Source organism: Melozone crissalis, unplaced genomic scaffold, assembly GCF_028551555.1.
Source record: "Melozone crissalis strain CALT ecotype California unplaced genomic scaffold, PUWL_Pcris_2 ptg000187l_1, whole genome shotgun sequence".
Lineage (NCBI taxonomy): Eukaryota > Metazoa > Chordata > Aves > Passeriformes > Passerellidae > Melozone > Melozone crissalis.
Window position 1 is genome coordinate 1,011,475 of NW_026535952.1, and position 16,163 is coordinate 1,027,637.

General features: G+C 48.9%; 1 protein-coding gene across 4 annotated transcripts in view; it reads right to left on the reverse strand.

Annotated features, from left to right (window-relative positions):
* SON (SON DNA and RNA binding protein) overlaps positions 1 to 16,163 on the reverse strand; it is a 37,660-nt gene that overhangs the window by 4,082 nt on the left and 17,415 nt on the right. For 3 of the 4 annotated variants that reach the window (XM_054293745.1, XM_054293744.1, XM_054293743.1), the window contains exons 4-9: positions 15,946 to 16,106; positions 14,348 to 14,488; positions 12,841 to 13,032; positions 8,556 to 8,666; positions 7,956 to 8,072; positions 1,428 to 1,575 (exon numbers count right to left, since the gene is read on the reverse strand). In XM_054293745.1, coding sequence (XP_054149720.1) covers positions 1,428 to 1,575; positions 7,956 to 8,072; positions 8,556 to 8,666; positions 12,841 to 13,032; positions 14,348 to 14,488; positions 15,946 to 16,106 — 870 coding nt within the window. Of the gene's footprint in view, positions 1 to 1,427; positions 1,576 to 2,325; positions 2,406 to 7,955; positions 8,073 to 8,555; positions 8,667 to 12,840; positions 13,033 to 14,347; positions 14,489 to 15,945; positions 16,107 to 16,163 lie in introns of those variants that run through there. The other variant, XM_054293746.1, reaches the window with a different exon arrangement.

Consider the following 16,163-nt stretch of genomic DNA (forward strand, 5'->3'; position numbering starts at 1 on the left):
TACATTATATTATATATTATATATTATATAAAATTATAGAAAATCCATAGTCCTATATATAAAATATATAATACATAATAATATATAATAATATATAATAATATATAATAATATATAATGTATAAAATATAATAATATATAATACATAATATATACATTATATAATATATATAATATAATACATTATATATAATATAAAATCATGTTTCCTGCCTTTCTGTGAGCAGGGCACCTCGTGCCCCTCATGCCCCTGTGCCACAGAGCTGGGTGGCCCCAGAGCAGAGGGAATTCTGCACCCAGGCAGGATTTGTGGCAGTGATCAGGTGAGGCTGCACGTGAGCAGGAGTATTTCACAGCCAGGGAATCCAAGCCCAGCAGGGCTGTCTGAAGGCTGGCCCTGCTCTCAGGTGCCTCTCACAGCCCTGGAGGAGCCCTTGGCAATCGCTGCCACCAGGCACCTTTGGGGTTTCATTGCTTTCTTTACACAGAAAGGTTGTAAAGAAAACCATGTGAGGGGTTGGGCCATTCCGAGCTCAGTTGTGAGCAGTGACAAAAGCCAACACAAGCCCTGAAATCCCAGAATGGTTGGCTGGGAAGGGACCTTAAACCCCATCCAGCGCCATGGGCAGGGACACCTCCCACTGTGCCAGGATGCTCCAAGCCCCATCCAATGGGCTGACATGAAAATTCTGAGTGTTTCCACCCCTTTGAGATGGGACTGAAGGTTCCTGGTGCAGAAGGAATCTTTAGAACTGCAGGAATCTGTCCCACAGTCAGTGTGGAGTTGTTGTTTTGTTCCATGCACAGAACAATTAAATTAGAAATCCTGACTGCTGAATTCTGGATTTAAAGCAAAAGGCGTTCCAGATGGACAATGTCCAGCAGCAGCCAGCACACAAAGCTCAGAGGCCAAGCTGAAGGAGCAGCAGCACTGGATGGTTCTGCTGCACCACAAGAGCTCTCCCCTGTGGCCATGGACTGGAAACCATGGAAAACAGGGGAGGTTTCCAGGGAAAGTGGAGGCTAAAGCTGCCTCTGGAAGCAGCCCTGAGCATGAGCCTTCAGCAGGATCAGCTGGAGATGAACAGCGGGGAAATGAGGGACAAAAAAAGGACCAGAATCTACAGGAAAGCCCCAAAGCCCTGAGTGTGAGTCAGTGACACAGCTCAGCTTTGGGGCTCTCAGCTCTCTGTAACACTGACCCCACCATTCCATCTTCTACCCCTGCTCCTGCTCCAGCCACTTCCCCAGAGCCACCACTGCAGCTTTTCCTCAAGGACAAAGCTCTGCAGTGACCCCAGGCCTTGGCAAACCTGAGGCAAAGTCCCAGAACCTGTTGATGTGCCAGTGAAGCCCCCCAGACAACCCCAACCTCTGCAGGCAGCTGAGAGCTGAGAAGCCACAAACATCCCTGAGGCAGGACTCACCCTTTCGATCTGTCTTAAAGTCCACCATGATGGGCTCAACGCTGCCTTCCTTGTTCTTCCCAAGGCCTTCTCCTTCTCTCCAGCCCATCTTCCTCATCAGCTGAGCTCCCATTCCTCCAGTCACAGGGGCTGCTCTTAAGAACTGATCCTATCCAGAAAGAGAGAAGTAAAACAAGGCCTAAAGTTAGCGCTGGGATTTTAAGTAAGAAGTGGGAACTTCCAAAAAAATGTTTCTAACAACTTTTCACAGACTCAATTAAAAATAAAAATAAATAAAAAAAATCCACCTGAGCTCTGTGGATTTTTAGCCCAAACCAGTGCGTGGAACCCGGAACTCACGCGGACACACGAGACACAAATCAATGTTTGGCAAAAAAGAACAACTTAGGAAAAGTCTAAGGTGATCCCAAAGTGGCAGTGACCCTTGGCAGACAGATGTGTTTAACCAAGCAACAACCTGCAGACTCTAAAGGCTCTAAAGACTCTGCCCTGATCCCAGAGATGTCCTCAGCTCGGGAAGTGGGAACTGACCCCGGCACAGCTGCGCCAGGGCCCCTCCTCGTCCAACAGAACACAAGCACATTTAGTCATGACATTCACAGGCTGTTTAGGCGGATTTAAATCTAAAAAAAAAACCTCTCCCCACCTGATTCATTACACAGCAGTTGCACATTCAAGTTCTACTCTGAAATTCCACATGGAACAAACAGCTTTTGCTTTCCCCTCTCTTTATTTTAACGGAAAAAGGCGCTTGGCCCCCCAGTTTAGCAGCAGCAGTCGTCACATTCTTTCAAATGAGCATTAACAAAAGTTGTTAAACGGTGAAAGCTTATCAACAGAAAGTTTAAACATCTGCTTTGATGTAAAGAACTGTAAAAACTCCTTAAATGTTACGTACCTAGGCCTCGCTGGCCGCAGTGTTGTGAATAGTAGGGCTGGCACTGACCGTGGCAAGAAGGCGGCTACAAGGATTTGACCCTGAAACAAGTTTCCATATAGAGGGGTGAAAGTTCACAGGTTATTCTGTGAACTATCATCTCTCGTGCCCCCCCGCTGACCCCAGAGCAAGTCAAGCATTTCCATCACACAGAGCCTGGCCTGGCCTGCCCCGCACGGCCGGGCAGGGCTGGCTCTGCCTCGCTGCCCGGGCACACCCGCACGGCCCCGGGGCGCTGCTGCCCCTGGAGCTGCGCCTGCCAGGGCAGGAGGCCCCAGAGGTCACAGAGTCACACAGTCCTGAGCTGGAAGGGATCCACGGGCACCACGGGCTCCGAGCACCGGCCCTGCACGGACAGCCCAGCCTGGGCACCCCTGGGAGCTGCTGCAGCTCAGCACGGGCCTGGGGCAGCCACCAGGGCAGGACTGGGGGTCCCTGCATTCCCAGGGCTCCCAGGGCCTGCTCTCCACGGGCAGGGAACAAAGCCTCAGGGCTCCCTTTGGCTCCCCGTGTTCCTCAGGGATTCCCTGCTCACGTCTGTGCCCGGCCCCCACGCTGCAGGCTGCCAGAATGTGCCAGGAAAGCCTTGCTGGAGCCTGTGCCAGGAATGTCCCAGTCCCTGCCTGGGCCAGGAAATCCCTGCGTGGATCCACACGGATCCACGAGGCTGGAGAGCAGAGCTGGGGCTGGTGCAGAGCCAGCCCCTCACACACAGCATCCACAGCCCTTCCCTCCGCTCCCACTCCCTCCCCCGTGCTCCAGGAACATCCTGCAGGTTTGGCTCCCTGCAGCTGGGCTGGCTCCAGCACCACGGGGTGTGTTCAGTTCACAAAGGACACAGCAAGCTCCTGCTGAGGTCACTGCGGCTCCCTCGGCTTTCCCAAACACGGCCTGGGCAGGGGCAGCAAGGACAGAGCAGGACCAAACCATCCTGCTGTGCTCCCAGCCCTGAGCTCCTCCTGAGGCACTGGCAGAGCCTGGACAAACTCCAGAAACTGGAATTAGGGAGTTCTAGGTTCCCAAGGGCCGTTTGTTAAAGCATCCCTTCCACGGGGAATTCAGGATCCTGGAGGGGAACTGCAGCAGGAACTTTGTGCTGACTCTTCAATCACAACCACGACTTACATGTTTATTATTAATAATAACAATTATTATTAATAATAATTTCATTCCAGAACACACAAATACTTGTGCATCCCACCAAAAGGCATGGGGAAGGAATCCTGGTACCAGTGGGAAAGGAGCCAGGAGAATCCCCCTTGGACTCAGGTCACTGAGGCAGCAAAGGTCTGCAGCAAGGAAAAAGTTCCTGCATTTTGATTCTGTGGGTTTTTTCTTTTCCTTTTAATAATAAAGTGAATGTAAACCTCTAATGCCACCTGTACATTGTATTTTTTGTAGTTTAGTAACAGACAGCTTCGCTCAGCCCATGATTTAATGAGTGGGGTAAAACTGGTGCTGGGTTTGGAAGTCACTGAAAAGCATAGAATCAACAGAAATGTTCACAAAAGCAGGGAAGCAAGAGGCACAATTCTTCTCATTTTAAAAACCATCCAAGGGTGAGTCTCCCAAAAACTCCTGAGCAGCTCTGGGCCTTGGCAGATCCAAATTAAGGGGCATGGAATACAAGAAGCCCCAGGTTTGTCAGCATTTGGTTACTGCTGTCAGAACTAACTCATTATTTACAAAAGCATTTCTCTTTCATTCATTCTCTGATCTTAATTTGAGGGAGCCCACAGGACAATTTGATACTTTTTTCCTTGTATTCTGAGCTCTAAATTCCATGGAATCCCACTTCCATTCTGCCAACACATGGAGACACTCAAGAGCCACATTCTTGTGTCAGCACTTGCTTTAAAGAGAAATTAAAACCTGATTCCTTCAGAGGCTTTAGAGCAGTTTAATTAACTTTCTTGCCGATTCCTCAGGCTGACTCTTTGGAACAACAATTTAGGAAGCCAAGACAACAAAGCCTTGAAGGCAGGGGTGGCAGTTCAGGGCAGGACTAAAGGCTGAACTCCAGGGAAGTTCAAGTTCCAGGAATAAGCAAGTCTGGAAAAACTTGTGCCAGGCAGAATTGTCCACGAAATCCCAGCAACTCCTGAGTGATGGGAAGGGACCCACAAGGAGCATCCAAGTCCAGCTCCTGGCCCTGAACAACCCCAGCCTGGCATCCCTGGGAGCCCCAAACGCTCCTGGAGCTCTGATCATGATCTGCCCCCTGTGGCTCCTTGCAGGGATCCTGAGCAGGGAATCTGGGCTGGCTGCTCAACTGGGAGATGCTCTGGCCCTTTCAGCCCCAGTCCTTCCCACAGACAGAGCAGGGATCCCTCGCTGAAGAGGCCCAGCAGTGGCTCCCAGGCACCTGCAGGAGCTGCTGAGAGCTGCACAACAGCAGGGACAAGGGGATGGCTGGCAAAGAGAGCAGCCAGTCCAACACTCACCTCCGTGGAATCACGGAATCCCACACTGGGATGGGTCAAAATGGGGTTAAAATTCACCCAGTGCCACCCCTGCCATGGCAGAGACACCTCCCACTGTCCCCAGTGCCCAGCCTGGCCTTGGGCACTGCCCACCCTGCCAGGGAACAATTCCTCATTGCCAAGGTCCTCAGTGAGCACAGAGCTGCCCTGCCCTGCCAGGTGAGCCTGGCTCCCAAGGAAAGCTCCTTGTGCCTGCAAGAATGGAAGGCAGGTTTGCACTTTCCAGAACCTTCTGCACAAGTGAGTGACCCAGCAGCTCTCCAGGGCCACCCCTGAGCACAGCCCTGGGTTTGGGGAGCAAGTTCAGGCTCCAGAATTGAGCTGATAAATCCAGAACCAAGGGGTGAGTCTGGGAAAGGGGGAGTAAACAGACCTCAACAGAATTTGCTTGGAGAAACAAAAAATGTTTGACCACTTGCTGTGCCATTTCTTCAGCAGCACAGTGTGTTTGGAAGGAAAAAGGGAATAAAAATAGAAGCAACCTTCAGAAAAGATGAGTCACATTTGTGAACTGATTACACTGATGGTGACAAACTGAAACAGAAGCCACTTTTTCAAAGAGAAAGGTGAGATTGCTCATAAATTTTTTATAGCTAACATCACATCACTCTTTTATGGACCCTGCTCAGGCCCCTGCACATAAACACCAAGAATGAATTAGTCCAGGAATTAAACACATAAACCTCATTGCTACTCAAGTGTCCCCACCCCAGTGCTCCCCATGAATCCCTGCAGTTCCTCATTCCCAAACTGAGATTCTGAGTCTGCTCTGAGTGCACATTTCCTCTCCAGCCACTGGGAAAGGACAGGGAAAGGTGAAATCCACAAAGTGCACAGTGAGGACAGAGCTCAGCAAACGAGTTCCCCAAGTCGCCTGCTGCCCTCCTGATCCCTCTCCTGGTGTTGTGGTGACCTCTGTCACACCCAGTGTTTGCTCCAATTCCTCCTTTCCTCAGTGGCTGCCACAGGCTCAGTCTGGGCTGGGTGGTCCCAGCTCCTCCCATGGCAAAGTCCCAAGGGAAATAAATAAATAAATGCCTTCAGCAAACAGCCAGAAATGTGCACTCAGCCAGACCCAGCATCCCCAGGGAACTGCACAGCCCTGCTGGCAGACAAACCCACAGGAACACAGAACAGCCCCAGCTGGAAGTGACCCACAAGGATCATTGTCCAACTCCTGGCCTGAGTGAAAAATACCTGATTTTTTAATGTCCAGACACAGTTTTTAGGCCAAAAAGGGAGCACAAGCCTGACTTGGTAACTGATCATTGTCACACAATTTCAGGTGTCCAAGTAACACACACCCAGCACTTTGCACCTCATGGCTGGTTTGTGCTCCTGTCCCTGAGGATAACATGGACTCAGAACCACATCCTGCTCCTTGCTGTGAAACCCTCCTGCAGCCACAGCAGGGCTCCACAAGCAGCTGTGTGAGGCTTTCCCACCACTCCTGCAGCTCTGGGCCCTCCTGAGCAGCTCTGGGCCTCCTGGCAGAGCAGGAGAGCAGCTGAGGAGTGCCAGGGCAGGGAGGGGACTTTGCCCTCACCCTCCTGTGTGCCCAGCCCCAGAGCCTGCACTGTGCCCACAGCACACTCCCAGCTCTGGGCAGAGCAGGAGAGCTGCTGCTGCCCCACTGAGCCCAGATCCAACAGAATGTTCCAACACTCCTCTGCTCCTTGCAGCAGTCGTGTCCACGAGCACAGAGCACACTCTTCTCCCATTCCCTTCCCTTGAAGCATTTTGTTTGGCTTGTATCTGGGGTTTTTTGCTGTTATTTTGGTTTGTTCAGCTGGGCTGCTTTAAAGCAGATCCCAGAGTGAAGCTGGAGGACAGGAAAATCCCACCTGGTCCTTTCCACTTCACCCTTGTGGCAGCCCCTCCTGCCACTGCCATGACAGGGGACCCCAGGGAGGAGGTTTGGGAAAGAGGAGCTCAGAGCTGCTCCCAAGGCTTTCCAGGGCTTGGGAAGCCATTCCAGGTGCTGCAGACAGGGAGAACCTCCCCTCACAGCCCTGCTGGTCTCCTGCCCAAGCCCCTCTGTGGAAAAGCTCCTTCCTCACCAACACATCCCTGTGCTTCACAGTTCCCTCTGCCAGAACAAGGACTGTCTTCAGCAGAGGCAGCATTTTGCTACAATCTCAGTTGTTCATAGCTGTTAAAATCAGACTTTATCATGCACATTCTGCATTAACACTGGCAAGATCCCAGAAGATTCTCATCTGGCCAGTGACCCAAGTCTGTGTTCCCTGGCTCTCTGCACTGCTTGGCTACATGAGGTGAAAAAACAAGTAAGTGAATCCTGACAGAAAATGTTTCTATTTTCAGGATATTGTAATTCCAGACTTTTGCGTTCAGCTGACACCAACTTCTACGGAAAATTCCACCTAAGGCTCAAATCTGACCTCCCAGCTTGGAGGGTGCTCCAACCCAAGCGGACACAGACCCAACTGCAGCACCTGCCACACTGGCCAGCTCAGCCCCTCACTCCTTGTGCCTGCAAGGGGGATCTCCTCAGATCTCCTTCCTGACAGAGCACCAGATCACAGTTCACAGGCAAAGGTGCAGCTTGAGTAACTGAGTGTACAGAACACACGGATGGAGGACGCAGCACAGCCCAAAGTCAGCCAGTGACAACCCACAGCAACAGCGAACTACTGAATACCAGAGTGAGAGGAACTTAGCAACTGCAACTCCTGCTTTAATCCTCCACATCTCTGGCTCCCAGAAAACCCTGGTGATACAGAGAGAGGCAAAGGAGCAACCAGAGAGAACCAAGGCACACCCAAGGGCAGTCTGGACTTTGGTTCGCTGAAGCCGATAACAAAAACCTGATTTCACCAGCAGCAGGATCAGCCCTGCCTGGCACGTGCCAGTGCCAGGGAGGCAGGGAGGGATGTGCCCCTGCCAGCACAGCAGTGTCCTGGCAGTGGCAGGCCGTGTCTGGTCGGTCACACCTCGCCGGTGACACCGAGGGACAGGGACTGAGCCCAGCCTGCTGCACTGGGCACACGCTCTGCCACAGGGTGAGGCACTCGTGGTGCCCTGTGCGTTCCTTGGCTGCTGCCAGTGTGGTCACTGCTGGGACAGCAGTGGCTGTGTCACTTCTACCTTTCGGATCCACGCCTGGGGGCCGCTGTTGGTGAGCTCGTCCGAGGACAGGATCTGCGCGCCGGTGCTGCCCGTGAACTGCCCGGGGATGGAGTTGGACTGAGCCCAGGCATCGATCTGCAAAGCAAAGCACACACTGAGACCAGCACTGACAGCTCCACGTTCCCTCTGCACCCCTCTGCTGCCCCTCAGGAGTTTCCACAGCACGTTGTTGGGATTTGGTGCGCTCACAGGCTTGGATGAAAGCGGGCGCTACCAAAATCTGAGCATCTGAATGGTCACCCTGAAACCTGAGCTCCAGCTCCTCATCCCCAAACTGCTGAATCCACTCTTTGGGAAAGAATTACCTACATCTGTGCTGCTGAACTACTACAAAACTTAAAGAAAATTAAATTTTAAACTATGTTTCGGTGACTTGGGTGCAAACACAGAATACACAAAGGAGCTCATCAAAACTCAGTGTTAGAAATGCAGAAATTTGAAACACCGGCCCACAGCTGGGTTTCCAAACTGAAACAGGAGAGGAAAACCAGCTGCCATGAAAGGAAAGCCCTGATTTCCCTCAGGCTGCCCCAGATGCTGCTAAAGGCCCCAGCTCACCTGCTCCTGTGCCCGGTTCAGCATGCACATGGCCTCCAGGTCAAAGGAGTTCTCATTGAGCCTCTTCTGGGCCACTGCTCTGTCGTTCATGGCTGTGGTTATGTCCACACACTAGGAGGAAAAAGAGCATTCGTAAAAACACAGCAGAGACAAACAGTGTCCACTTGAGCTGGAAAAAGCTGCTGGAGGATCAATGCCACCAAGTGGGGTTACAGAGTGAATTGTTGGTTTGACAAAAAGGCAACGTGATGGAAATCCTGGGACCACTTAAATCCACACAAGATGGGCTTTCCTGGACAAAGACAAACCTGAATTTAAACTGTAACACCCTGGTAATTTAAAATCACCTGTACACATAAAATATCCAATGGTTTATTTTCTAAGAACTGTTTGTCACAAAAAATTCTGGTGTCACAAAAAATTCTGGTGTGTAATAAACAGAGAAGCATTTTACTCTTCAATGAGATCTTCTAAACCAACAGAATTAAATGCAATTTAACTAAAAACTCATGCAGGCCTGTTCACATGAGCACTCTGCTAATAAGCCACACTAAAGCTTGTCGGTATAAAGTAATTCCACCATGAATTAGATGCATTCAACAGTCTTGATTTCAGTGTTTCAAATTTTCATCTCCAGCCTAAACCAGAAGGGAATGAAGATGGGGAAGGGGGCCCAGGAGGGGCTGAGGGAGCTGGGAAGGGGCTGCAGAATCCCTGAGGAGCTGGAAGGGGCTGCAGAATCCCTGAGGAGCTGGAAGGGGCTGCAGAATCCCTGAGGAGCTGGAAGGGGCTGAGGCTGGAGCAAAGGAGGCTCAGGGGCCCTTGTGGCTCTGCACAAGGCCCTGCCAGGAGGGCACAGCCGGGGGGGTCGGGCTCTGCTGCCAGGGAACAGGGACAGGAGCAGAGGGAGCGGCCTCAGGCTGGGCCAGGGCAGGCTCAGCTGGGACAGCAGCAGCAATTTGCCCATGGAAAGGGAGCTCAGGCCTTGGCAGGGGCTGCCCAGGGAGCTTTGCAGTGCCCATCCCTGCAGGTGTGCCCTGGAGGTGGCACTCAGTGCTCTGGGCTGGGCACAAGGTGGGCACAGCTGGCACTGCATGGGCTCCTGGCAGGGCTGTGCCAGCCCCAGGGATCCTGTAAAACCAGGCTGTGAGCTCACAGAATCCAATGCTTTGGAAAGAATTATCTACATCTGTGCTGCTGAGCTGCAGTAAAATATCAAGATAAATAAATTTAAAATTATGTTGCAGTGACTTTATGAAAATGTGAAATACACAAAGGAGCTCTCTGCAAACCTTCACTGTGGGCAAAGCCATGGGAGAGAAACCACAACATTTGGGGCTGTAATGAATTCTGGCTGCTGTGCAGCTGTTTTATAAAATCCCTGGGCCCTGCTCCTCAAAGGATGTGCATTATGGATCATTCTGTTTGGAAAGCAGGAAGAGACAAGTGTGCAAAGACAAATGGAATTTCTTGAGATGTTGACAGAAGCTGGAAGGGCTGGGACAGTCTGAGGCACAGAAAAACCCAATAATCAGAAATGCAGCTCACACACATACACACACACATCAAGGTGATGGGTTACCCTGAACTTCATTTTCATTTGCTTTGTAAAAGCCTTGCGTTTTTTGCTGTCACAACCTCAACCTCTAACACATTTTGTACTAAAGGGCCAGGAAGAGAAACTGAAACTCCTTTAAAACTGACTCAGCTGAACAAAACAAACACTGTTAAACCATAAACCCTGTCCCAGGATCCTGGTAAGAATTCAGTGAATACTGAAAGGAAGAGACAGAGATGAACACCTATGATGGCATCAAACACAGGAATTGCTTTTGTGCTCTATTAAATCTGATTTTTTGCTGGTGTTTAGGACAAAAGTGTTTCTATTGGGAAGATCATTGCTGGAATATCTGGCACTGACCGAAACACAACTAAAATCCCACAAGTCCCAGGTGTCTATGGACTGAGTTCAGTGCTTATTTCTTGTCACACAGAACATAAAAAAAGGCACAAGAAGAATTAAAATATTATCTAACAACCCCCTCACACAACAGCAAGGATGTAAAAATGCCTGTTTCAAATGCACACTGGCTGAGTTCTCAAGTCTCTCTCTCACACAGTTAAAATAATGATTTAATGTTCTGTTTATGAACCTGGTGCAGGAGATAAATCAAAGTTCTTCTACTCACCCCAAGTTTCAATCCAGCAATACACACAGGCATGGAAGCAGTCCATGAAAGCCATGGGGACCACTGCCATGCCACAGAGGTGTGTTAGCGCTTTACTGGGCCTAGCAACACTCCCTGCTGTTCCCAAACACTTCTCCATTCTGCAGACCATCAGGGCTCTGTCTTATGCCAAGACACTCAATGGCAGCTTTGGATCTTGGAAAAAGGATCTCTGCTCGAGGTGTAAGAGGCTGTTGTTACTCCTGAGTCAAGGAGAACGGGTGGAGGTGAGGTGCTGCTCTCTCCCACAGCTCTCCTGCCTGATCCCCCTTCTCAGACCTGCCCCACAAATCACAAATACTGAAGCAAATGAAAAGCAGGTGTTTTACACCCTCTGGAGCTCCATAAATGCTTTTACTGCAGCCTCAGATCCCAGCACCCAGCACAAGTGACCTGGGCTGACCCAGCCCTGGCACTCTACACTTCCAACACTCCTTCCTCACAGGTCTCTGCCTGCCACAGCCATGATGAGCCCCCAGATCACTCCAGACCTTCCCCTCCATCTCCTGCTGCCACACACAACTCCTTCAGGGCATCAGGTTTTATTGGAACAAGCTGTAATGTACTAGCAGGGTCATTTCAGACCCAGCCCATAGCTAATAGGTGAATTAAAACACAACAACAGAACCAATTGTGTGGGGTTTCACGCCAGGACTTGCACCACAACTGCCACAGTATTGCAAAACCAGCAACAACAAATGGAGGTCAATTCTAGGGGAAACTTCCTAAGTTCCAAGCACCCCCAGCTCTCCACTCCCCCAGCCATGGAGCTGATCTGCCCCATGCTGCTCCAAGGGAGCCATTTCCAGCTCAGAGTCCTCCTGCACACGGCAGAATTCAGCAGAGAAGCACTGTGTCACCTGGCAGCTCCCTGGAGAAACACCCAGCATTTCTGTGCCTGCACTCCCCAAACCCCAGGGCATGGATGGAACAGCCTGCTGGCAGCTAACACCCCTGAAATCACCCTTAACACAAGCCAAGTTAAGGTAAAGGCAAATAAAAGTATTTATTTACAAAATGTAAAACCAGACAACATAGTTACAGGCATTTATAAAGGTACACACAACAGAAAGGAAAGGAAGTGATGTTAAATATATTTACTGCAATGAAACTGGGAATGACATTCTGCACAAACATCTCAGGGGTTTACTGGAGCAGGAGAGCCCCAAGTGCAGCTCCCACCTGTGCTGAGGATTTGGGTGCCCAACCATCAAATTCTGAGGGATTCCATGAAAATGCTGGCTAAGTTATATCCCCTGTGCTTTTGGTGCTGTAGAAGAGCCACAAGAAAATTCCTTCTGTGCCTCAGGGAGTGAACTGACCAGTATCAGAAAGGTCTTGAGAAACAAAATGCACCAAGTGCTGAGATGGCTTTGTCAGAAATTGATGGGGAGGCTTTGGGGTTTGGCTTTGGAAGGTGTGAGAACAAGGCTTCAGGCAACATAAACTTAAAAATAGTAACCTCTCTTAAATATTTAATTTACTTAATTACAACAGCCCCCAGAAATGTTCTTTAGAAGAAATTTCAAGGGGCAGAACACTTGCTTTGGTGTTTTTAGTTTATTATCCATACAAACAGATTCTCCTTTGGAAGGCCATGTGCAAGACAGCCATCGGAGAAAAAGTGACTGGAAAGCTAAAAAATGAATACATCCAGAAGAAGTGACTTTCAATTTTTAGTTGATTACATTCCAGTGTGATGTTCTTGCTCCAAGACTGGTGGGACAATTTTAATTAGCACTACATACATTACTGTGCAAATCTCAACGTATTATTAATTAACCTCTGAGGAAACTGAACGAGGAAGTTTTTTCACCTTCCAGCTCCAGTTTAAATTCTGTTGAGACCAAGAAGCACCAGCTGCCAGAAGCAGGATGGGTGCAGGCTGCTTCATGTGAGCATCCCCATGTGCAGAGCTCAGCTCCTCAGCTCAGTGCAGTGTTAGGCAGCACCTTTTTAAGCGCCTTTTTTGTTTTCCCAGACTGCAGCTGGGCACCAGACTGCCCAGGTGATGGGTTTGGTTTTCTTACATGATAAGCTCTCCTTGCCCTCCTTACCTCAATGGCTGGCTTGGGGAAAACGTCGTCCTTGCCGTCGTCCTTGCCGTTCTTGTCCACGGGAACCCACTCTCCATACACACTGTCTGCCTCCTTCTTCCTATGCTGAGACCCAGAGGACACAGGGAACTCCTTGGACAGGCTGACCTGGTTTTTTGGTTGGGGTGGTGGTGCTGGTTTTATGCTGGGAGTCTGAAAGAAATAAAATGAGAAAAAGTTCAGGCTTGGAAGTACCCACGAGTCATGAGGTGGTTTTGTTGCAAACACCTGGGATTTGGTTTTTAGTTATTCTAGAGCAATAAGCCTTTAAAATTCATCATTTTGGCACAGCCCTAAAAACACACAAGTGACCCACAAATTGTGCTATCAGAGAAGATGAGAAACCCCTAAAAACAATTTCAGCAACCCAAAATCCCCAACCCTCCTCTCCCAGCCGACCCCATTCACATCAACAACAGATATTTTGTATGGAAAGCTCCAGGGTGAAAATCCTGGGCAGCAAAACATTGCCTGTGATCAAAAGCTGCCCATGAGTGGAGAGAAAACAGCTCTCAGCATTTGAGTTTCCATCCTGGCCTATTTTTAGCAGCAGCCTGAGTCTCTGAGCAGATGATGTCTGTGGCCTTGTTTTGCTTGGTGCTGTTAATTCATTAAAATCTGCAGAAATCCCTGCCAGGTTCCCTTCCAAGAGGCAAACACAGCTGGCAGCACTGGATAAGATTGGATAAACTCCGAGGAATGCGGATGGAAATGGTTTTAGGAGAGAGAAAGAACAAAACTGAAAGGGTCAAAACCAAGACAAGAGGGAGAGCAGCCCACAACCACTGCAGAGCACTCATTCCTCCTCGGAGCCTGGAAGAATTCCAAGGTTTCTTGAGTTTCCTTGTAGCCTTTTCTAACAATATAATATAAACTCTAAATCCACTTTTACCTTACACCTTATCTAAATGTGCATTACTGCTTATTTTGTATACAGCACAAGCTCTACCTATTTATATACAAAACCAGGAATATTATTTCTGTTTGTGCTGAGCACATTAAAGCTTTTTTAGTGCTTTATATCCTGCAAAATCAGAACAGACTTTCATGGGCACAACCACCCATCCCAAATAAAACAAAAAAAAAAAACCCCACCCACCACCCCAAACACAAAAAAAATTTAAACATATTCTAATCCATGCTTCAAAGCATTTGATTTCCAGATGCATTTAAAGAATTGCTCACAATTCTACCAATTGGTAAAACTGGATTATCAATTAAATCTTGATAGAATTGGGAATGTTCCTTTTAACTGATTAAAAAATACTCCTAGTTTCACCAAGATGATCAACCCTTGATAAATTTCTGCAGAATTACATGCATTATTTAAAAAGAACAAGGATTTATTTTTAAAGTAAATGTAAGTAAAATATTAAAAAATGTAAGTAGCACTTATAAAAATATAAGTACAACATATTTTTACTTATATTTTTGTAAGTAAAATAATAAAAATATAAGTAGCACTCACACTTAAATTGAAGAAAATAGGTTTGGGTTCACTCAGCTTGAAAGGATGGTTATAGAAAGGACGTTCCTCCTCCTCCTCATCAGAAACGTGAGGCTTGTTCACTATCACATCATCAGTGCTCTGAGCAATCTTCTTGCATTTCTGAAAAGTAAAACAGGGAAATGTCAGCTCTGAGTAAACCTAAACTTTCAACCCAAACTCACAAAACACATTTCTATAAAAAAAAAAGTGGGTTTTTTTTTACCAAACCAGGAATGGAAAATCTTTTAGCAACAGCACCAACAGATGTACTTTGGGTATTGTACACAAATTATCCAACCACGGCTTTGCCAGGCACCCCTTGGTTACTGACTCAGCTCTCTGGGGCCCTGTCAGAAGTGATGGCTCCAAGAGAGCTCAGATCCTTCTGGAATACTCTGTGCTGGCCAGCTGTGCAAGCCACCCCCTTCTGCTGTGCAACAGAACAGAAACACAGAGGTGTTGTGGGGATACCACAAACTGGGAGCAGCCTCCAAGGGGGGAAAAGAAAAGAGAGGAAGAAAAGAACCAAAGGCCAAAAGACTGTCTCAAAGGGCCAGAATTTTATGGTTAAAATGTCTTTACTGATTTTTTAGCACCTGCACTGCTCTGTGGACAGTTCTGAGTCAAAAGAACAGAAACACAATTCAACATCATTCAATCTCCAAGGCTGGAAAGGGAAGGGAGGTGCAGATGTGGGGCTGGCAGATCAGCACGAGCTGTGCTGGATCTTGGTCAGGGTATGTGAAAAACCACCCTGGGTGTGACCACAGGGCACCTGCACCAACTCAGCTCTTGCTCAGAACCTCTGCTCCCCCAGCCCAGGCACAACTGCAGATTATCTCTCAGCACCTGGACATTGCTCCCTCTCAGATTATTTCTATGAACACAAGTTCAGAACTGTCACACTCATGATGCAATTAAAAGAAAATTAAGGCACTTTTCTATTCCAGACTTTCTCCATTTGAGGGAAGTCCAAGGCCAGGCTGGACAAGGGTTGGAGCAACCTGGGACAGAGAAAGGTGCTCCTGCCCATGGCAGGGGGTGGGACAGGCTGAGCTTTGAAGCTCCTTCCAACTCAAGCCATAACTAACACCACCAGAACAAAAAATCAGCAGTGAAAGCTTTGGATTTCACTGACAGGACTGCAGGGACAACCACCAATTTGTACAAAATTAGAACAGAATCAAAACCAAAAATATGAAAAACCAAAATAATTTGGTTTCATGCATTTCCAAAGAATTAAAAAATAGCAGTATTTTTTTCTGATGACTTAAGAAAACCTGTGGGGAGAATAAGGGCTCAAAGGAGTGGTCAGGCCTTGGCAGGGGCTGCACAGGGCGGTCTGGAGGTGGCCAAGGAAGGCCTGGAGGTGGCACTGAGTGCTCTGGCCTGGGGACAAGGTGCCCATGGGGCACAGCTGGCACTGCATGGGCTGGCAGGGCTTTGCCAGCCCCAGGGATTTGGGGATTCTGAACTTGGGGCAGCTCCCAGTGACAGCAGCACACAGTGACAACCTCCCACAGGTCACCAAGCCCAGTGTGCTCATTTCCGGGCTGGATGCTGCTGTTCCCCCTCACCTCAGTGAGCTCCTTCAAGGTGTCCCTCGAGGACTTCTGGTTGGCTTTGTCATCCTTCTTCTGGGACAGCAGAGGCATCAGGCTGGGGGGCAGGGGCACGCCGGACTTCGCACACATGGCGGCTGCGTTGGCCTTGGCGATCTCCAGGAGCTGCGCCTTGTCTAAAAACATTGGGGTTTTTTTCACAGAGAAGTCATTATTTTTATAGATTCTCGTTT